This window comes from Phocoena sinus, chromosome 20 (assembly GCF_008692025.1).
Source record: "Phocoena sinus isolate mPhoSin1 chromosome 20, mPhoSin1.pri, whole genome shotgun sequence".
In the NCBI taxonomy this organism is placed as follows: Eukaryota; Metazoa; Chordata; class Mammalia; order Artiodactyla; family Phocoenidae; genus Phocoena; species Phocoena sinus.
Genome location: NC_045782.1, coordinates 15,130,551 through 15,154,832, shown reverse-complemented (window position 1 = coordinate 15,154,832; position 24,282 = coordinate 15,130,551). Strand labels below are relative to the sequence as shown.

At 36.9% G+C, this 24,282-nt stretch overlaps 1 protein-coding gene across 3 annotated transcripts in view; it reads left to right on the top strand.

Moving 5' to 3' along the window:
- The window catches only part of TAOK1 (TAO kinase 1), a 151,309-nt gene that overhangs the window by 100,196 nt on the left and 26,831 nt on the right, over positions 1-24,282 (top strand). For all 3 annotated transcript variants that reach the window (XR_004347492.1, XM_032616434.1, XM_032616435.1), the window contains 7 exons: positions 6,441-6,534; positions 8,080-8,161; positions 10,629-10,796; positions 11,383-11,586; positions 15,392-15,526; positions 20,706-20,942; positions 23,356-23,484. Coding sequence is in view for 2 of the 3 variants with exons in the window: in XM_032616434.1 (XP_032472325.1) it covers positions 6,441-6,534; positions 8,080-8,161; positions 10,629-10,796; positions 11,383-11,586; positions 15,392-15,526; positions 20,706-20,942; positions 23,356-23,484 (1,049 nt within the window). In the remaining variant the exon portion in view is untranslated. The remainder of the gene's footprint in view (positions 1-6,440; positions 6,535-8,079; positions 8,162-10,628; positions 10,797-11,382; positions 11,587-15,391; positions 15,527-20,705; positions 20,943-23,355; positions 23,485-24,282) is intronic.

Genomic DNA, 24,282 nt, shown 5'->3' with positions numbered 1-24,282 from the left:
TTTTGTAAGCTTCATATCAATCACAAAGCAAAACCTCTAGTAGATACACAAAAGATATAGAGAAAGGAATCCAAACGTAACACTAAAGATAGTCATCAATTCACAAAGGAAGAGAGTGAGAGGAGAAGAAAGGAACAAAGGAATTACGAAACAGCCAGAAACCAATAAACAAAATGGCAATGAGTACATATATTTATCAATAATTACTTTAATTGTAAGTGAACTAAATTCTCCAATCAAAAGAAATGGAATGACTAAATGGATAAAAAAACAAAACCCATCTGTATGTTGCTTACAAGAGAGTCACTTCAGATATAAGGACACATAGAGACTGAAAGTGAGGAATGGAAAAAGATATTCCATATAAATGGAAACCAAAAGAAAGCTAGGGTAGCTATAGTTTTGTCAGACAAAATAGACTTAAAAAAAAGACTGTAATAAAAGACAAAGAAAGGCATTACATAATGATTAAAGAAGTCAGTTCAGCAAGAGAATATACCTTTTGTAAATATTTATGCACCCAACATAAGATCACCTAAATATATAAAACAACATAAACAGACCTAAAGGGAGAAATCGACAGCAATACAATAATAGTAGGGGACTTTAATACCCCGTGTTCATCAGTGACTAGATCACAGACAAAAAGTCAATATGCAACATTGACCTTAAATGACACATTAGACCAAATGGACTTAACAGACACACACAGAACATTTCATCTCAAAGCAACAGAATACACGTATTTCTTAAGCGCATACAGAATGTTCTCCAGGATAGATCTTATGTTAGGCCACAAAACAAGTCTTAATAAATTTAAGAAGATTAAAATCACATCAACCTTCTTTCCCAACCACAGTCATATGAAACTTGAAATCAGTTATAAGAAGAAAACTGGAACATTCACAGATATATGGAGATTAAACAAAACAGTACTGAACACTCAATGGGTCAAAGAAGAAATCGAAAAATATCTCAAGACAAATGAAAATACCTGGGACTTCCCTGGTGGTCCAGTGGTAAAGAATCCACTTTCCAATGCAGGGGACGTGGGTAAGATCCCTGGGCAGGAAGATCCCACATGCTGCGGCGCAACTAAGCCCATGCGCCGCAACTACTGAGCCTGTGCTCTAGAGCCCGTGAGCCACAACTACTGAGCCCACGTGCCACAACTGCTGAAGCCCGCACGCCTAGAGCCTGTGCTCTGCAACAAGAGAAGCCACCGCAGTGAGAAGCCCGCACACCACAATGAAGAGTAGCCCCCGCTCACCGCAACTAGAGAGAAAAGCCCACACGCAGCAATGAAGACCCAACGCAGCCAAAATATTTTTTTTAAGTTTTTTTTTTTAATTATTAGAATCGCATCAAACTTCCTTTCCAACCACAGTCGTATGAAACTTGAAATCAATTATAAGGAGAAAACTGATATATGGAGAGTAAACAAGATGGTACTGAGCACTCAGTGGGTCAAAGAAGAAATCAAAAAATATCTCAAGACAAATGAAAATAGAAGTACAACGTACTAAAACATATGGGATTAAGCAGGGACTTCCTTCATGGTCCAGTGGTGAAGAACCCTCCTTCTAGTTGCAGGGGACGCCGGTTTGATCCCTGGTCAGGGAACTGAGATCCCACATGCCTTGGGGCAACTAAGCCCGCACACCACAACTACTGAGCTCACGTGCCTCAACGAAAGAGCCCGTGTGCTGCAATCTTCAGAGCCCACGCACCACAACTAGAGAGAGAAAACTCGCACACCACAACTAGAGAGAAGCCCGCACGCCACTGCAACTAGAGAGAAGCCCGTGCGCTGCAACGAAGATCCCACATGCTGTAACTGAGACCCGATGCAGCCCCCAAAAAAACCACTAAGGGACAATGGAAAATCAAAGTAATAAATGGGATTTAAAAAAAAAAAAACCAACAACGAAACATGGGATGCAGCGAAAGCAGTTCTAGATAACTAATGAGAGCCTGCCGTATAGCATAAGGAACTCTACTCAATACTCTGCAATGGCCTATATGGGAAAAGAATCTAAAAAAAAAAAAAAAACGAGAGAGAGAGGGAGTGGATATACATATATGTATAACAAATTCACTTTGCTCTACACTTCAAACTAACACAACATTGTAAATTAACTATACTCCAATAAAATTTTTTTAAATGATAAAAAAAGGCAGTTCTAACAGGGAAGCTCATAGTGATAAATGCCTACTTTAATAAACAAGAACAATTTCAAATAAACAACCTAACTTTCCACCTCAAGGGATTAGTAAAAAAAGAACAAGCTAAGCCCTAAGTTAGTAGAAGGAAGGAAATAAAGATTAGAGCAGAAATAAGTGAAATAGAGACTAAAAAGACAATAGAAAAGAACAGTGAAACTTAAGAGCTGGGTTTTTTTTAAAAAAGATAAACAAAATAGACAAATCTTTAGATAGACTTTCCATAAAAGAGAACTCAAGGGCTTCCCTGGTGGCGCAGTGGTTGAGAGTCTGCCTGCCGATGCAGGGGACACGGGTTCGTGCCCCGGTCTGGGAGGATCCCACGTGCCGCCGAGCGGCTGGGCCGGTGAGCCATGGCCGTTGGGCCTGCACGTCTGGAGCCTGTGCTCTACAGCGGGAGAGGCCACAGCAGTGAGAGGCCCGCGTACCGCAAAAAAAAAAAAAAAAAAAAAAGAGAGAACTCAAATAAAATAAGAGATGAAGGAGACATTATATCTGATAACACAGAAATACTAAAGAATCACAAGAAACTACTATGAACAGTTATGCATCAACAAATTGAGCAACCTAACAGAAATGGACAAATTCCTGGAAATATTCAATGTACCAATACTGAATCATGAAGAAACAGAAAATCTAAACAGACTGATTATTAGTAAGGAGATTGAATCAGTAACCAAAAACCTCCCAACAAACAGAAGTCCAGGACCCAATGGCTTCACTGGTGAATTTTACCGAACGTTTAAAGAAGAATTAATACCAGTCATTCTCAAATTCTTCCAAAAAACAGAAGAGGAGAAAACACGACCAAACTTATTTTACAAGGTCAGCATTACTCTGATACCAAAACCAGACAAGGACACTATAAGAAAAGAAAATTACACGCCAATATCCCTGATGAACATAGATGTAAAAATCCTCAACAAAGTAGTAGCAAACAGTATTCAACAATACAGTAAAAGGATCATACCCCATGATAAAGTGGTATTTATTCCAAGGATGTAAGGATGGTTCAGAATGCACAAATCAATCAGTGTGGTACATCACTTTAACAAAATGAAGGATAAAAATCATATGATCATCTCAGTAGATGCAGAAAAAGCTTTTGACGGAATTTAGCATCCATTTATGATAAAAATTCACAACAAAGTGGGTATAGAGGAAACATAGCTCAACATAATAAAGACCATATATGACAAGCTCAAAGCTAACATCATACTCAACAGTGAAAAGCTAAGATATTTTCCTCTGAGATCGGGAACAAGAAAAGGATGCCCACTCTTGCCACTTAATATTTAACATAGTATTGGAAGTCCAGATAGGCAAGAAGAAGAAATAAAAGACATCCAGATCAGAAAGGAAGAAGTAAAACTGTCGCTATTTGAAGATGACATGGTATTATATACAGAAAACCCTGAAGATTCCACCAGCAAACTGTTAGAACTAATAAACAAGTTCAGTCAAGTTGCAAGGTACAAAATCAGTATACAAAAATCAGTTGTATTTCTGTACACTAATAACAAACTATAAGAAAGAGAAATTAAGAGAACAATCCCATTTACAATCATATCAAAAAGAATAAAATACCTAGGAATAAATTTAACTGAGAAGGTTAAAGACCTGTAAACTGAAAACTATAAGACTTTGATGAGAGGAATTGAAAAGAACACAAATAAATGGGAAGATATTTTGTGCTCATGGATTGGAAGAATAAATATTGTTAAAATGTCCATATTATCCAAAGCAGCCTACAAATTCAGTGCCATCTCCATCAAAATTCCAATGGCATTTTTCACAGAAATAAAACATAACAATCCTAAACTTTGTATGGAACCACAGAAGACCCTGAATAGCAAAAGCAATCTTGATAAAGAAGAAGAAAGCTGGAGGCATCATACTTCTGTTTTGAACTGTATTAGAAAACTTTAGTAATCAAAACAATATGATATTGGCATAAGACAAACACATAGATCAATGGAACAGGATAGAGAGCCCAGAAATAAACCCATGCCTATATGGTTAATTAATTTACAGCAACAGGTCAAGTATAGACTATGGGAAAAGGACAGTCTCTTCAGTAAATGGTATTGGGAAAACTGGAAAACCACATGCAAAGAGTGAAAATGGACCAGTATCAGGAATTCCCTGGTGGTCCAGTGGTTAGGACTCAGCACTTTCACTGCCATGGCACGAGTTCAATTTCCTGGTTGGGGAAATAAGATCCTGCAAGCCATATGACATGGCCAAAAAACGAAAAGAAAAGAAAATGTACCACTATCTTATATCATACACAAAAATCAGCTGGTTACATACAGGGGAAATTTATCAAATAAGAAAATATATTAAAGATAATGAGAGTGAGGTTTTTCATTGTCAGAGAGGGGTATTACATATCATGGGAAGAGGATAAGCTGGAATAAATACTATGGTATTGGATTGGATTTGTGATATTATGGTGAACTCAATTGTTCTCAATAAACAAATATAGATGTTTAATGTGCATGTATGCCCTAACTCTATCCACTGAGAGGATCTAAGAACAGTGACACCTCAGTAGCAGTGAGTACATCCGTTGCCATAGTTTCTTGGAGTAGGGAAAGTACAAGATGCTCCTGGAACATCTTAGTGTGCCAGAAAGCAAGGAAGGATCAAGGAGTGATGGGGCCATGTGAAAAAAAATAGAAGCCATCATAAAAAGGTTCTTACTGCTCAAATGTGAGGCAGTTTGAACATCAAAATAAATGATAATAGCAGGTTATAACTTATTAAATAAATAGAAGTCTACAAGTCCATATAATAAAGAATAAAATGAAAGTTTTATGAAAAACAGGATATTTGTATAAGTACCTTCTCACAAAATACTTATTAAAGACAAAAAGAGAAACTACTGTGAAGAAGCCTGGTAGAAACCACCGTTAGTGATCAAAGTGAACACCATCAATAATGGAACCATTTGAACTCATACATCATCTTATAGAATAAATTAGAAAAATATAACGTTTACTTCTGTGATATTCCTGCCAAAGTTGTATAGCCCAAATTTAATTATTAGGACCAACCCAAATTGAGGGATATTTTATACTTCAAAATTGTCAAGGTCATGACTTCAGCTCACCTTAAGAGACTGGAAAAAGAAGAGGAAATTCAACCGAAAATAAGCAGAAGAAAGAGAATAAAATATCAAAGCAGAAATCAGTTAAATAGAAAGCAGAGAAGCAATAGAGAAAATCAGTGAAACCAAAAGCTAGTTGTTTGAGAAAATTAATAAAATTGGTAAACCACTAGCCAGATTGATCAGGAAAAGAAGAGAGAAGACACAATATCAGGAATAAGAGGTGACACCACTACAGATTTTACAGGTATTAAAAGAATTATAGGGACTTCCCTGGTGGTCCAGTGGTAAAGAATCCACCTTCCAGTGCAGGGGGCGCAGGTTCGATGATCCCACATGCCGTGGGGGCAACTAAAACCCATGCGTGACAACTACTGAGCTTGCACACCTCAACGAGAGAGCCCGCGTGCCACAAACTACAGAGCCCCCGCACACCACAACTAGAGAGAGAAAGCCCAAATGCCACAACTAGAGAAGCCTGCACACCACAACGAAGAGCCCATGCGGCAATGAAAGATCCCTCACGCTTTAACGAAGACCACCCCACCCCCCCACCCCCCCCGCCCCGTGACGCAACTAAGACCCAACGCAGCCAAAAAATAAAGAAAAGAAAGGAGGGAGGGAGGGAAGGAGGAAGGAAGGAAGGAAGGAATTATAAGGAAATACTATGAACAACTTTGTTAATAAATTTAACAAGTTAGATAAAACAGATAATTTCCTTGAAGGATGCAAATGACCAAAGGACACTTTTGCTACAGAGGACATTACAGGGATACTTGATTGAAACTTGAATGGGGTTTGAGGATTTAGATGATAGTCATGTACCAGTATTAATGGTCGGTTTAATGGATGTGTTATGGTTTTTTAGTATGAGAATATGTTTAGGAAATATACACTAAAGTATTTAGGAAGGGTGGGGCATCATGCCAGCAATTTACTGTACATTGACTCACTTGAAAAAGTTCTTTGAACTCTACTTGAAATTTTTTTGCTAAGTTTAAAATTATTTCAAAAAAAAAACAAAAACAAAAAAACTTTAACAATACTTGTATGTCCCTGTATAACAGGCACATATTTTAACAGGAAAGTTTTCTTTCTTTTACAGCGGAAAGGAAGCCTCCTTTATTTAATATGAATGCAATGAGTGCCTTATATCACATAGCCCAAAATGAATCCCCTACACTACAGTCTAATGAATGGTGAGTATTGCTAAGAGATATATTACTCGACATTGTATAAATTAAATGCTTTTTCAAAATGTTATCAAAGTGATTTCATTTCAATTAGGTAAAATGTATTACCTGAAGATATTAAAATAGGTTATATCATGTTTATCCTTTATTATGTCTGCTTTCTTAGCATATGTATAACTTAGTTCAGAAACAAAGGATAGATGATGCCACATGGAAGCAAAAAGTATTTGCTTTTCACAAAAAAATATATTTAGTTTTTTGAACTTTAGGAACATACATAACCCTGATTATATAATAAATAGCATGATTTAAACATAATATTTTATAACTAAAATATAGATTGCCACAACCTGTAGTGAAGTTCAGTTGGAGAATGGTTTATAATTTATATAGTATAAGACATAGGTAAAATGGTTTGATTTATCAGAATTACCAGATAATTCATAACTTTGGAATCATTCTAATTGTTACTACGACATTTGTTATTCAGACTGCTTAATGTTTTTTTTCTTCTAGTGCTTCCTTGATGTGATAAAATTACATTCATTCATGTAAAAAAGTTTATGGAGAACTGATTGACAGTTTTAGAAAATGAGGATTTTTATCAGAGATAGAAAATTTTACTGGGAAATTAATTCCTCAGGTGTACCTAGCATTTGAAAAATTCCAGGGGTATATGTAGCATATTTAATAAATATTTTTAAAAAGGTAGATGCATAACTTAGCAATACTTTATTTTTTAAGGATTAATTAACACACATTCATAGTTCTTAGTACTTTTGTAGATATACATAGAAGGAATCTTTTGGCTCAGACTTTAGTATTATGGTACATATAAGTAATAAATATATTGAACACAGACTGTCTTCATACTGTGTTTGATACGTTGGGGATTCAAAAAAGAGTTCCTTTTTTGCTTGTAAAGAACTTGAGGTCTTCTTTGAATATTGAGACAAACATCGATGGAGAAATTATTACTGGCTTACTCATTGAACTCTCATCAGTAACACTATATAATAATAATGTGTTAAGACTTCTGATGTTTTAAAAATATATCTAAATTGGTTTTCTGGATTTAATGGAAGTTTTATCCATTTGCTCTAGGACACCAAATACTTAGGTATACAAAATGCTCCCTTCAAAGCAAATGGAGTGATATTCTGAATCACTCTATACAGAAGATGATCCAAGGGGCAAAGAAGAAAGAAAGGTGGCTTATAGAAAGGAAAAAAAATAAAGTTATCTTAGATTTGAATGCCAAAAGGAAAATATTGGCTTTTCTAATTTTCCCTCAATATAGAATGAGTTATGATATTTTAAATGTGGGAGCAGAATTTTAAAATAATCTGTGCAAATTTATCTTCGGAAAATGGTGAAGATTCATTGGTTGCTTTAGATAACTTTTCATAGATATATATGAAATGTATATAGTATCTCCTTTTTTATCATTTCTTTTCCATCCCCCCTCCCACCAGTAGGCACATGCCTTGTTTTGTGGATGTTTTTAAAGGAAATAGCAATATGTTCACTTGATACTTTCCTTTACAATAGGTCTGATTATTTTCGCAACTTTGTAGATTCTTGCCTCCAGAAAATCCCTCAAGATCGCCCTACATCAGAGGAACTTTTAAAGGTCAGTTCAATTATACTCTGTTTTCTACCCCTAAGAAATTATTTAAGAATGTATTTTATTTTTCTCTGATTCTGCATCAGTATTAAGTATTCTCTACTAGTTTTTAATTAAAATGCTAATTTTGTATACTGTTCTCTCTTGAGACTCTTCTTAGATGCTAAATTTTTTCATTTATTTTTTGAAAATTGATTAATTGTTTTTACTGTGTCTGGATAGTTATTTGGGATATAGTTAAATATCCAAAATAGTACCAAATGGCTAAATTTTTATATGTGCAATAATATATTCATGAGTTATAATTACAAATTTTAATTCATGTGGAACAATATCATATTTCAAAGTTGGTAAAGCATAGTTTAACTTTGGATCTAATTTTTATATCTACCATACTTTAGTATTTTTCTGTCCTGTATTAAAATAATATGAAAGAAAGAAATGACATGTAATATATTTACAAAAATATTGTGGGAGAAAAGAGATTTTAAAAGAAACTGTTAAAATGGATATCATTTATCCTTTTTGGAAATACATTTTTCTAACTTAGCAATGAAAATATTTTTTAAATCATGTAAATTCTATTCAGTTTTCACTAACTTTCATTGCCTAATTTAAATAAATGATTGGTATATGCTTCCTGTTCTCAAAAATTTTATTTCATTTGGCAGTTGACTATCTTATTAATAGCAGTAATAGTATTGTTGAACTTAATATAGTTCTTAAAACATCTACATAAAGCAATAGTAAGTAGATTTGATTCTCTTTGTGACCCTAAGAAATCTTGTTGATTTTTCACTCTAAAATTTAAGTAGCCTATTTTCATATGAATGTTTTAGAATTTCAGAGGGATTCAGTTTATTTTCACCAACGCACATCAATTAAAGATACAAAGAAATTGAAAGTCTCTTATATATATTCAATAGTATTATTTGCAACTTCAGCATGTAGAAGAGCAGTATAAAGTTTCAGTAATGCTTAGGGAATTTTAGGCAGTAAGCGCACTCATACCGTCAGAAATGAAAGCTTGAATAAATTGGTACTCACAATAGCAACAAAAGGTTTAGTAAAGCTAGGAATTATATTAGTGGAAAATAAGCAAGATCTATATGTAGAAAACTGTCAAACTTAGAAATATTTCTAAGATGTATTATTTATGGGTAAGAAGACTGAATATTGCAAATAGTGGTACATACCAAGCTAAGGCTTAGGAAAAAGGAAGAATGTGATTTGCTTCTTACACTTGTCTAATATAGGTGAAAGAAGCTCTGGGTATAACCCAACCCACCAGGCCTAGGTATTTGGTATTTGGTGATTAGGTCCCAAGTCTGTATATAGTATTCATTTACCTGATCCATAGTGTGTATTGGCACAGCCTTACTGGAAACGATAGGAAGTAGCTATCAAGTGCTTCTTTCCCTTTGGCCTAACGACATTTCTTTCACAATCCATCATAAAGAAAAAATTAATAGAAAAAAGGTGTTTTTTACATATGAAGCTATTTATCTCAGAATTAAAAGTTGGAAATAAACTGTCCAGAATTAGGGTAATGGTTAAATAATTTTGGCATAAAGATTTGATGAAATATTCTGTAGGCATCATGTTTATGAGTTTGAAATAACAATACTTATGATAGTGAAAGTAGAATCAAATATGATATAGTTAGGACTCTGCATAAGAAGAAATAAATTTGGCTAACAAAGAACGTAAAAGTGTTACAAAAATTCAAGGGTATCTCATGAACTCAAGGACAGAAGGTATCTTTCTGCAATCTATATACTAACTGTATCTACAAAACAAAAGTCTATACATAGAAAATTTTTGAAAAGAAAGGTATCAAAATGTAGCAGTGATATTCTAAAGTTGGAATTGTTCTTTCTACTTTTCTTTATTTGATAATGTTAAGCTTTATTAAATGTTAGTGGTAAAAATCACTAATAATGGCTTTTAATCAGCTGCTAGTGTTTTATGAAGAGTATTGTTTATGCAGCATATAAAGAAACCCATAATATCCAGGTTTATATTACACAATTCACCATCAGTAAACGCATTTCTGTTGAAACCTAATAAAACTCAGAACTGACGTGCCTTTTCTGTGAAACCAACAGTTACAAGAATATGTAAACCTTTATTTAGCCTTTGTTTAGGGCTCTAATTGGACTTACCTCTTAGTGTTTAATTAAACCCTTTTATCATTTCAACTCTGCATTTTCAGTTGACCAACAAAAGTATGATGTGCAAAGGTTTTATAAAATGTACGGGGGTAGTTACGTAGGCAGAGAGTGAATATATGTAAATGACAATTTCATAAATATAAGATGTCAGAAATGTAATAGAATTAAATAGCTATAGATTATATGCGTTATCTATCATGATTATTCAGGATAGTATCTCTAGGGTCTAAGAAGGGGTACATTTGTACTAACTGAAAAATATATAGATTTCAACTTGACTTTTACATTCTCTTATCCAGCACATGTTTGTTCTTCGGGAGCGCCCTGAAACGGTGTTAATAGATCTTATTCAGAGGACAAAGGATGCAGTAAGGGAGCTGGACAATCTGCAGTATCGAAAGATGAAGAAACTCCTTTTCCAGGAGGCACATAATGGACCAGCAGTAGAAGCACAGGAAGAAGAAGAGGTAATAATTTAGAAATGATGCAAATATTGAGCTCTCTTCATTGGCTTCTTTACTTATGCAACTTGTCTTTTACATCACGAATCTCTTACATCAGTGGTTCTCAGGTTGTGCTTTCTTAACACTGGTCCTGTAAGATCCCAGGTGGGAAAAAAGGGTTTTGTGTTCTTTAAATCCCGTCCCTTCATAGTGCACATTGGCATACATAGTAAAGCTTCTTTTAACCATGGGAATCATTGAGAAATGAGCAGAATCTCTCTGTATAACCCATGAGATGTGTGGTAAAAATGGATTTCAAAAAGTGTCAAACAGTTTACGGAAAATGCTGTACTTTGGAAATAACCCAAAACTGATAAACTGCCTTTTTCACACAGTTGGTTTGGTTTTTGTTATTTACCTGTTGGTCATTTTTATTTGTTTATTTTTCTGTTAGCAGTTGGTTAACTTCCTGGTCTCACCAAATAAAGGGAATGTCTCATGATACACCTCTGACTTTCTAAAGACTGTGTGCCAAGCAGTGTGCTTGGTGCTTATGTTCAAGAAATCGGAAGAGATACAGATATTTGAACCTAATGCTCTTTTTCCTTAGGAACAAGATCATGGTGTTGGACGGACAGGAACAGTGAATAGTGTTGGAAGTAATCAGTCTATTCCCAGTATGTCCATCAGTGCCAGTAGCCAAAGCAGTAGTGTTAACAGTCTTCCAGATGCCTCGGATGACAAGAGTGAGCTAGACATGATGGAGGGAGACCACACAGTGATGTCTAATAGTTCTGTCATCCATTTAAAACCTGTGAGTATTTGGATTTCAGTGAAAAAAAATTTCAACTTTGGTAAATAATTTTCTTCATCTGATTAGTTTAAGAGGAGTTTTTTTTTTCTGGATTTTTGAATTTTATTTTATTTATTTTTTTATACAGCAGGTTCTTATTAGTCATCAGTTTTATACACATCAGTGTATACATGTCAATTCCAATCGCCCAATTCAGCACACCACCATCCCCACCCCACCCCAGCAGCTTTCCCTCCTTGGTGTCCATACGTTCTCTACATCTGTGTCTCAACTTCTGCCCTGCAAACCGATTCATCTGTACCATTTTTCTAGGTTCCACATACATGTGTTAATATACGATATTTGTTTTTCTCTTTCTGACTTACTTCACTCTGTATGACAGTCTCTAGATCCATCCTCGTCTCAACAAATGACCGAATATCGTTCCTTTTTATGGCTGAGTAATATTCCATTGTATATATGTACCACATCTTCTTTATCCATTCGTCTGTCGATGTGCATTTAGGTTGCTTCCATGACGTGGCTGTTGTAAATAGTGCTGCAATGAACATTGGGGTGCATGACTCTTTTTGAATTATGGCTTTCTCAGGGTATATGCCCAGTAGTGGGATTGCTGGGTCCTATGGTAATTCTATTTTTAGTTTCCATACAGACACAGAACATATACTGTTCTCCATAGTGGCTGTATCAATTTACATTCCCACCAACAGTGCAAGAGGGTTCCCTTTTCTCCACACCCTCTCCAGCATTTGTTGTTTGTAGATTTTCTGATGATGCCCATTCTAATTGGTGTGAGGTGATACCTCATTGTAGTTTTGATTTGCATTTCTCTAATAATTAGTGATGTTGAGCAGCTTTTCATGTGCTTCTTCGCCATCTGTATGTCTTCTTTGGAGAAATGTCTATTTAGGTCTTCTGCCCATTTTTGGGTTGGATTGTTTGTTTCTTTAAAATTCAGCTGCATGAGCTGTTTATATATTTTGGAAATTAATCCTTTGTCCATTGATTTGTTTGCAAATATTTTCTCCCATTCTGAGGGTTGTCTTTTCGTCTTGTTTATAGTTTCCTTTGCTGTGCAAAAGCTTTTAAGTTTCATTAGGTCCCATTTGCATTACTCTAGGAGGTGGATCAAAAAAGATCTTGCTGGGCTTCCCTGGTGGCGCAGTGGTTGAGAGTCCGCCTGCCGATGCAGGGGACACGGGTTCGTGCCCCGGTCTGGGAGGATCCCACATGCCGCGGAGCGGCTGGGCCCGTGAGCCATGGCCGCTGAGCCTGCGCGTCCGGAGCCTGTCCTCCGCAACGGGAGAGGCCACAACAGTGAGAGGCCCGCGTAACGCATAAAAAAAAAAAAAAAAAAAGATCTTGCTGTGATTTATGTCAAAGAGTGTTCTTTATGTTTTCCTCTAAGAGTTTTATAGTGTCCAGTCTTACATTTAGGTCTCTAATCCATTTTGAGTTTATTTTTGTGTATGGTGTTAGGTAGTGTTCTAATTTCATTCTTTTACATGTAGCTGTCCAGTTTTCCCAGCACCACTTATTGAAGAGACTGTCTTTTCTCTATTGTATATCCTTGCCTCCTTTGTCATAGATTAGTTGACCGTAAGTGCATGGGTTTATCTCTGGGCTTTCTATCTTGTTCCATTGATCTATGTTTCTGTTTTTGTGCCAGGACCATATTGTCTTGATTACTGTAGCTTTGTAGTATAGTCTGAAGTCAGGAAGTCTGATTCCTCCAGCAAGAGTGGAGTCTATGTTTCCCCCAGTCCTGTCGAAGTCCTGCAGTCAAATCCCACTAGGCTTCAAAGTCTGATTCTCTAGGAATTCCTCCTCCCGTTGCCAGACCCCCAGGTTGGGAACCTGACGTGGGGCTCAGACCCTTCCCTCGAGTGGGTGGACTTCTGTGGTAAAAGTGTTCTCCAGTCTGTGAGTCACCCACCCAGCAGTTATGACATTTGATTTTACTATGATTGTGCCCCTCCTACCGTCTCATTGTGGCTTCCTCCTTTTCTTCGGATGTGGGGTGTCTTTTTTGGTGGGTTCCTGTGTCTTCCTGTCGATGATTGTCCAGCAGCTAGTTGTGATTCTGGTGTTCTCGCAAGAGGGAGTGAGAGCGTGTCCTTCTACTTCGCCATCTTGGTTCCTAATCCCCTTCGAGATTTTTCTTTTTTTTTCTTTGCTGTTTCAGAAGTTTTGAACAATTTTAGGTAACTTATTTTAGAATGGCAGTAGGCTTGTTAATTCCCAATGTAATGTCTGCATTTGGGAAACTAATGTTTTGAGAATACAAAAAGAATATTTTTAAAAATCTTAGAAGAAAAAATACAGAAATACTATATATAATGTATTATTTGAAGTTACTTAGATGGAAAATAAAGTATTTAAAAATAGTAGATTAAAAAAAACTAGTAGGTTTACTAATGAAATTCATTATAATATAACAGTTGCCTTTGAAGAGTGGGAGAATGGGTTAGGATGGGTGGTGACCAAAAGTGACTTTTGCGTTATCCATAATGTTTACATCTTTAAGATTTAGTGTAATTAAGGAAAAATATAAATTCTGGGTTTAGGAAATACGGGTGTTTAGTATGTTAGTCTTCATACTTTCAAATGCAACATTTTGAATTTTCTTGAAAATATTTGAAGATCAGATATCTCCTTTTAGCAGTTAATAGGAATGCTTCCTTTTAAACTTCACAGCTTAGTGTTACCTAGAAAGTTATTAGGAACAATAGCTAAAAGGTGGAACCAATCCAGGCGTTCCTCAACAGATCAATGGATAAACAAAACCATGGTATATACATACGATGAATATTTTTCAGCTGTAAAAAGGAATGAAATTCTGATACATGCTACAACATTAGTGAACCTTGAAAACATTATGCTAAGTGATATATGTCAGATATAAAAGGACAAATAATGTATAATTCCACTTATATGAACTATCTAGAATAGGCAAATTCATAGAGACAGAAAGTGGATTAGAGGTTACCTGGGGCTGACTGGAGGATGAAATGGAGAATTTTGCTAATGGATACAGAATTTCCATTCGGGGTGATGGAAAAGTTTGGGAAATAGTGGGGATGGTGGCACAGCATTGAAAATGTAATTAACGCCCCTGAATTGTATACGTAAAAATGGTTAAAATGGAAAAATTTATATTACAAATGTTTTAACACACAGTTTTCAAGAATGATTTAGTTAAGTAGTGTTATTTAGGGAAAAACCATGTTTAATTTTTATATTCTTAGGTAAGAGGATTAGCTGTAAAAAGATTATTCCCACAATTAGTTGGTTGCTAGTTGACTTCCTCTTCAGTTAATGAACTAAGGTATATGTCAAGAAAGACATAAGTTCTCAAAATTTGTATAACTATTTTTTGTTTACTTGGACAAATGGCAGAAGTATTATAAAGAGCTTTTTAAGCTATATTATTACTTTTAAAGCCCAAGAGCCTTAGAGTAATTAATTTTATTACTACTGTTTAAAATACTGGCTGCATGCTTTATTATCTTCATTTTTAAGTTATGTTAAAACTTTTTAATTTTGCATTTAATGACTGTTAATAACTCTAGCCATATACATTTCCTTATCATGAATCTGTGTGCTATTTCATACACTGAGGAAATAATGTCTCCTGATTCAAATTGTGTTGAAAATAAAATGTCAGCATTCCCATTTTTTGTTTTTGCTTTTTAAGATTATGTCTTTGAGATTTATTGATCAAGTTGTGTTTAAACTTTAACTTTCTTGAAAGTTCACCTGAACTGTGTTGGCCTTAGGTAGTAATGTCTGTTTCTTTGCCTAGGAGGAAGAAAATTACAGAGAAGAGGGAGATCCTAGAACAAGGGCATCAGATCCACAATCTCCACCCCAAGTATCTCGTCATAAATCACACTACCGTAATCGAGAACACTTTGCTACTATACGGACGGCATCACTGGTATGTACTACTGCAAATTAGAAATATATTTTTCATGTTGGACCTTGGCACCTATACTCAAGTATAATTATCTCTTTTTTTTTTTTTTATTCGGGAGCAAAACATTTATTTAACATTTAATTACCTCTTATGAGAAAGATATTATACAAAGCACTCTGAGAGATGTGTACACAAATAAGTAATATATTAGAATATATTGAATTAGCTTGAGAGGGCTAAAAGGTACTAAATAGGAATTCAGATTACCTTTGAATCAGGGCATAAAGGGAGTATTTATAAAATAAATCATCTGAGCCTTTAATAATTAGTTGGTTTTAGGCACGGAGGAGAGGAAAAATGTAATTTCCACCTAATAATTGACCAAAATGAGGGAGGGGATGTTTGGGAAATAGCAAGTAATCCAATTTGATGTACTCAAAATGTAGTTCTTCTGATTTTCCAAAGAATAAAAATGGATTATTTGTTCATTACAAGGATGTTGTTATACTGGGGTACTCATAACCCTAATCGGTCAGATATGTAAGTCCAAAACATGATAAAGGATACTTACTAGGGATAGAAAGAAAATACGTTAAGATATCAAAGGGAAAATAGGTTATTAGAAAATATGACAGAAAGAAAAAAATATATGGGAGTTATCTGAATTATCAGCTACATAGCAGATCTTATAAATCCCATGCTGTGGCCCATGAAACTGAATGATGTCTAAGGTCAAGAACACCATCCCCTACCATAAGTCAAGTCATTCCTACTATTCTACAACATGTAAATAATTCTTTGAACAGAGCAAGTAGCAAACAATGATTGCTTAATTTTTTCATGACTATTTTAATAAATACCTGGACAGGGGCCAGCTTGTGGGAAAACATCTTTGTGACTGGGCACATATTAAGTGTTTCCCAAGCAAGCCTTCTGTCTCAAATTTTGGCTCCCTCAAATTAATTAAGGACACTATTTATTTATTTAGTCAGTTAGTTAGTTAGTTAGTTGTGCTGCGCTGCGTGACTTGCGGATGTTAATTCTCCAACCAGGAGTCCTAACCACTGGACCACCAGGGAGTTCCGTAAGGACAGTCTTAAAAAGTTATGGCTTTAGGGCTTCCCTGGCGGCGCAGTGGTTGAGAATCCGCCTGCCAATGCAGGGGACACAGGTTCGAGCCCTGATCCGGGAAGATCCCACATGCCGTGGAGCAACTAAGCCCCTGCGCCACAACTACTGAGCCTGTGAGCCACAACGCCTGAGCCTGTGTGCTGCAACTACTGAAGCCTGCGTGCCTAGAGCCCGTGCTCTGCAACAAGAGAAGCCACTGCAATGAGAAGCCCTCATACCAAAACAAAGAGTAGCCCCGCTCACCACAAGTAGAGAAAGCCTGTGCACAGCAACAAAGACCCAACACAGCCAAAAATAAATAAATTAAAAAAAAAAAGTTTTAGAAAACTTAAGATCCATATCCTTAAACCTAGTAAGTCCATTTATTTCAAGTAAAACATTCAGAGAGTACGTATATTTGTGTACAAAGATATGAGTAACTGTATTATTCAATATGATTACCACGTACCATAACTCAGGCTGACTTACGCCTTGGATATTTTTCATACAATAAAATGCGTAGATCTTAGGTATTCAATTTGAAGTATTTTTAGTGGTACACATTATGTTAACTATTGACTAAAAAAAAAAAACTTTAATTTATTGTCATCCCACAAAGTTCCCTCATACCCCTCTTTAGTCAAGTCTCCACTCATGACCACCACTTTCTGTTTCTTCACTATTGTTAGTTCTAACTGTTTTTGAATTTTATATAGATCCAAAATCACACAGAATCTGGAATCACACAGAATGTACTCTTTTGTGTCTGGCTTATTTTGCTCAGCTTAATGTTTTTGAGATTCATCTATATTGTGTTCATCAAAGTTCATTCTTTTTTATTACTGTAAATATATTTCCATTGTGTGAATATACCACAGTTTTTTAATCCATTCTTCTATTGAGGAACACTTGGTTTGATTCTTATTTGGGGCTATTACACATAAGATTGTTATAAACATTCTTATTACAAGCCTTTATGTGAACATTATGTTTTAATTTCTTTTTGGTAAATACCTAAGAGTAGAATTGCTGAGTCATGGGGTATATATATGTTTAACTTCCTCTGTCAAAAAGTTTTCCAGGGCCTTCCCTGGTGGCGCAGTGGTTGAGAGTCTGCCTGCCGATGCAGGGGACACGGGTTCATGCCCCAGCCCGAGGATCCCACATGCCGCGGAGCAGCTGGGCCCGTGAGCCATGGCCGCTGAGCCTGCGCGTCCGGAGCCTGTGCTCCACGGCGGGAGAGGCCACAACAGTGAGGGGCCCGCGTACCGCAAAAAAAAAAAAAAGTTTTCCTAAATGGTTGTACCATTTCACATGCCTATCAGCAATGTGTAAGAGTTCCAGTTGATCTATATCTGCTCCAGCATTTGGTGTTGTCACTTTTTTTAGCCATTGTAGTGGGTGTGAAATGGAATCTCATAGTGGATTTTTTTGTTTGTTTTTTTGCATTTCCCTGTGACTAAAGATGTCACCATAATAAGCACCTTTTCATGTGCTTATTGTCTGTTTATATATCTTCTTTAGTGAAGTGTCTCTTCAACTCTTTTGCCTGGTTTCTTATTCAGATGTTCACATTATAATATTGATTTGTACGAGTTCTTTGTATAGTCTGGATACAAGTATTATATCTCATATATATCTTGCAAATGTTTTCTCTTCATCTGTGGTTTACCTAGTCTTTTTTTTACTGTTGTCTTGATGAGAGGTTAAAATTATTTAGTTTTAAATTCCAATTTAAACAACCAAATTAAAACATAGGTAAAGGACTTGAATAAACATTTCTGCAAAGAATGTATACAAGTCGCTAACAAGCATATGAAAGGTGCTCAATATCATTAGTCATTTGGGAAATGCAAATCAAAACCACAAAGAGGTACCACCTCACATCCACTAGGATGGCTATTTTTTTAAAAAAAGAGGGCCTTCCCTGGTGGCACAGTGGTTAAGAATCCGCCTGCAAATGTAGGGGACATGGGTTTGAGCCCTGGTGCGGGGAGATCCCACATGCTGCAGAGCAACTAAGCCCGTGTGCCACAACTACTGAGCCTGTGCTCTAGAGCCCATGAGCCATAGCTACTGAGCCTGCATGCTGCAATTATTTAAGCCCGCACGCCTAGAGCCCATGCTCCACAGCAAGAGAAGCCACTGCAGTGAGAAGCCTGTGCACCACAAGAAAGAGTAGCCCCCACTTGCTGCAACTAGAGAAAGCCTGCGTGCAGCAACGAAGACCCAATGCAGCCCAAAATAAATAAATAAATAAATTTAAAAAAATAATAATAATGCTGCAGTAAACAGGAAGGTACAAATATCTTTTAAAAAAAGGAGGGCTTCCCTGGTGGCACAGTGGTTGAGAGTCCGCCTGCCGATGCAGGGGACACTGGTTTGTGCCCAGGTCCGGGAGGATCCCACGTGCCACGGAGCGGCTGGGCCCATGAGCCATGGCTGCTGAGCCTGCGCATTCGGAGCCTGTGCTCCACAACGGGAGAGGCCACAGCAGTGAGAGGCCCGCATACTGCAAAAAAAAAAAAAAGGAAAGGGCTTCCCTGGTGGCACAGTGGTTGAGAGTCCGCCTGCTGATGCAGGGGACGCGGGTTCCTACCCCGGTCTGGGAGGATCCCACATGCTGCAGAGCGGCTGGGCCCGTGAGCCATGGCCACTGAGCCTGCGCATCTGGAGCCTGTGCTCTGCAATGGGAGAGGCCACAACGGTGAGGGGCCCGTGTACCACAAAAAAAAAGAAATATAAAAAATTTTTTAAATAAATAAAAATAAATTTAAAAAGGAAAAGAAAAGGAAAAAAACCAAAATAACAAGTGTTGGAGAGAGTGCAGAGAAATTGGAACTCCTGTATATTGCTGGTAGGAATGTAAAATGGTTCAGCTGCTGTGGAAAACAGTTGATGATGCCTCAAAAAGTTAAACATAGATTTACCACATGACCCAGCTGTTCTACTCCTAGGTATATACCCAAAAGAATTGAAAACAGTTACTCAAACAAGTACACTACACACATGTTCACAGCAGCACTATTCACAATACCCAAAAAGTGGAAACAACACAGATATTAATATTCACGAGTGGATGAATGGATAAACAAATTATGGTATATGCAAACAATGGAATATTATTTAGCTATAAAAAGGAATGAAATACTGATACATGCTATATACAACATGGATGAACCTTGAAAACATGCTAAATTAAAGAAGCCAGACACAAAAGGTCACATATTATATGATGCTATTTATATGAAATATCCAGAGTAGATAAATCCATAGAGACAGAAAACAGGTTGGTGGTTACCAAAAGGGGAGAATGGGGAGCAGCTGCATAACAGCTGTCTTTTAAGTATATAGAGGTGGTGGTTGCCTAACATTGTGAATATACTAAATGCTGCTGGGTTGTTCACTTTAAAATGATTAATTTTATATTATGTGAGTTTCACCTCAATTAAAAAATTCAGTTTATACATTTTTGTCTTTATAGTCAGTGCTTTTTGTGTCCTGCCCAAGAAATATTTGCCTGCGCTATGGTCATGATGATATTTTGGGGTTTTTTTTCCTACTTTATGATTCTGGATTTTGTGTTTATGTCAAATCATTCTCAATTTTTGTATATAGAGTGATACAGAAGTCAAGATTTTTGTTTTTGCTTTTATATACAGAGAACCAGTTGCTTCTGCAGAATTTGATGATAACACATTTTTTCCTCTTTGAATTGACTTTTTGGTGGAAAATCAATTGACTAAATATATTTGGGTCTATTTCTAGATTTTATTCTGTTCCTTTGATCTGTTCAGCCTATTCTTCCACCAATTCCACATTGTTTGGATTACTGAAATGTGTGTCTTCCAACTTTTTTTCCCTCAAGATTGTTTTGGCTATTGTAGGTCCTTTACATTCCAATATAAATTTTAGAACCAGCGTGTCTATTTCTTTAGGAGACCGCCTGGAAATTTAATTGGAAACTGCTCACTGGAATCTCTTACAGTGATTGTCTACTTGGCTAAGTAGTAGAGTGCTCTAAAATGCTTCTGAAATAAAAATGTTTTCCTTAATTTTATTCTTTTCTCTCCATTGTTTGTGTGTCTAGGTTACAAGGCAAATGCAAGAACATGAGCAGGACTCTGAGCTTAGAGAACAAATGTCTGGCTATAAGAGAATGAGGCGGCAACATCAAAAGCAGCTGATGACTCTGGAAAATAAGTTAAAGGCTGAGATGGATGAACATCGCCTCAGATTAGACAAAGATCTTGAAACACAACGTAACAATTTTGCTGCAGAAATGGAGAAACTTATCAAGAAACATCAGGCCGCTATGGAAAAAGAGGTGGCCAATTCAGTATTACTAACTTATTTACTCTAGATTGTAACCATCTCTGAATTAACCAAGATGGTATTTTGATGTTAGGATATATCTTCCCCAGAACCAAGCAGATCAGTTGGGGAAAAGAAGAAACATTTATATAAATTGTGTCATATTAAGTACTGAGTCTGGAAAGCAACAGATGTGGGATTATTTCCTGACACTGATAGTTTTATAGTATCACAGTGGGTAAATCATGCAACCATTCTAGGCCCTAGGTACCCTGATTATCTGAGGAGTTTGTTAATCACCTATCAATAGGTGATTTAGGTCTCGAAAAATCATTCATGATTCTCTTCTCTGTGATTTTTGGAGACCTATCTTAAATTTATAGCAGCATTTTAATATCAGAGAATAATTGAAGATTACAGAGAATGTTAGAGATAATAAAAGAGGTTCAGATTAAGATTTAGCCCATTTGTGGTTTTTTTTTTAATATTTATTTATTTATGGCTGCATTGGGTCTTCATTGCTGAACACAGGCTTTCTCTAATTGCAGCAAGCGGGGGCTACTCTTTGTTGCAGTTCAGGGCTTCTCGTTGCAGAGCACGGGCTCTAGGCGTGCGGGTTTCAGTAGTTGTGGCACACAGGCTCAGTAGTTGTGGTTCGCAGGCTCTAGAGCTCAGGCTCAGTGGTTGTGGCACACAGGCTTCGTTGCTCTGTGGCATGTGGGATCTTCCCAGACCAGGGCTTGAACCCGTGTCCCCTGCATTGGCAGGCGGATTCTTAACCACTGCGCCACTAGGGAAGTCCCAGCCCATTTGTTTTTTGGTGTTTTTTTTTCATTTTTGGCTGTGTTGGGTCTTGGTTGTGGCACGTGGGATCTTTCGTTGTGGCGCCCGAGTCTTCGTTGCGGCTCACCGGCTTCTGTCTGGTTGTGGCACATGGGCTCCAGAGTGCATGGGCTCTGTAGTTGTGGCACGTGGGCTCCAGAGCCCATGGACTCTGTAGTTTGCCATACGCGGGCTCTCTAGTGGAGGCACGTGGACTTAGTTGCCTTGCAGCATGTGGGATCTTAGTTCCCCAACCAGGGATTGAACCTGCGTCCCCTGCATTGGAAGGCCGATTCTTAACCACTGGACAACCAGGGAAGTCCCAGCCCATTTGTTTTTTTACAAATAAGTGTCATTTTACTATATGATTTAAGTATCTTTTTTTAGGATTCTTGTTACGTGAGACCTTTTCTTTTAATGTTTTTGATGTCCCATCAGTTAAATTTTATTTTGATAGTCACACTTGTCAGGTAAAATGTAAGCTTCTCTGTAAATTCACACAATATCTAGAAATGTGTCTGGCTTGTCCACATTGAGGCATTATTTATTATAGTTACCCTGTTCAGCCTTTCCCCCTAAAATAGAAGAACTACTCTCTCATAATAGAGAATTTGGCAAAATAATTTACAGAGTAAGTAATTATTTGCTTTTGAAGTAATTTGATGAAAGAATGTATAGATATTTAGAATCCTGTTGGACATTGGGTAGTATTTTTAATAACTCGGGAAGAGGTAGATACATATTTAGAAAAGCAAATCATGAAACAGGATGTGCAATATGATTACAGATTTATTTAAAATGTATGTATGCATAGAAGTAAATAGGGTGTGCACCAAAATGTTTATATTGGTTATCTCCGGGTGGTAAAATCATACAAGATTTTTTTGTGTTTTCCTGTATTTCCTAAATGATCTACAATGAATATGCATTGCCTGTATAATCAAAAATAAAACAGTATGATATGTATCTAATATTTAACATTTTCATATTACTTAATATATAAGTTAAAGGTCAGGGTTTTGGGGCTTCCCTGGTGGCACAGTGGTTGAGAGTCCACCTGCTGATGCAGGGTACACGGGTTCGTGCCCTGGTCTGGGAAGATCCCATATGCCGCGGAGCGGCTAGGCCCGTGAGCCATGGCCGCTGAGCCTGAGTGTCCAGAGCCTGTGCTCTGCAACGGGAAAGGCCACAGCAGTGAGAGGCCCGCGTACCGCAAAAAAAAAAAAAAAAAAAAAAAAGGGTCAGGGTTTAATTTGAAGAGGAGTATATTACATTATTTAATATACAAATCAATCTAGATAAAAGGTCATGACTTAATTATATTTGTGGATAGATATATATTTGTTTTATTTTCTTGGGGGAGGACGTGTAAAATTTTTAAAAAGGTGAAAACATTTTGATTCTGTAAAAGATCAGCATATTAAAGATGAGTTCCATTTTACTGGTTCTCTGAAATTCAAATAATAAGATGCTGAGTAATTGGTATTGGTAATGCTTATACTGATTTTATGTTCTTAAGGGGAAAAATATCCTTAGTGGTATATATTAAACTGTTGTTTTGAATCTACTTAACTAATTTGATCCATTTTTTAAATTTCCCATAGGCTAAAGTGATGGCCAATGAAGAGAAAAAGTTTCAGCAACATATTCAGGCCCAACAGAAGAAAGAACTAAACAGCTTTTTGGAGTCCCAGAAAAGAGAATATAAACTTCGAAAAGAACAGCTTAAGGAGGTATCTATTTTATAAAAATTTTCACGCCAGTTGTCTCCTTATTGATTTTATCTATTGATGTTGATTGACTCATAGAACCATTAGGATAAATTCTTCTTTTGTTGTTTGTGGCCACTAAATGTTTACCAGTTTAAATGAAGGCAAACTTTAATCAGTTATTCTTCAACAGTTACTCTTCAACAGATATCTTCAATTGAGTAGGATCTAAAAAGAATCATCTCCTAAAAATATAAATTATTTTATTTATAATAGTTTTCGTATGCACTTACTAAATAACTGACTGACGAGAAATAAAATACTTGAGCTGTGATCGATGTGGAAGCAACTTAAGGGCGGCTGGCCTGGGCTCAGGGCTAGAATCCCTGAGGACCCAGGAAAGGACAAGGAGGTGGGTGGCAGGCTCCCCAAGGACGGGTCTGAAATCATCAGGATCTAGACGGGTATTGGGCTTCAGGACATTTATTTCATGTCCCTCCGTACAGGCCCTGGGGCCAGGTGTGGGGGCAAGAGACCAGGCAGGGGTAGCAATAAAAAATGCGGACAGACAGAGCTCCCCTCGAGACAGATGAGATTAAAGGTTACAGGGGAGCCACAATGCCGAGGTGGGTCACTGGCAGGGCGGGGACAGCTGAGAGAGGGAGGGTGAGGCCAGGCCCTCATTGTCACCTGCAACATCCCTTTCCTGCCCCAGCCGCCGCTACTTTGGGGAGGAAGGGAGTCCCCCCCAAAATATACTTGAGCTGTGAAAGGAAGCCACACATTTCTTTTTCTAAAAGTAGACCATACCAGGCTTCCCTG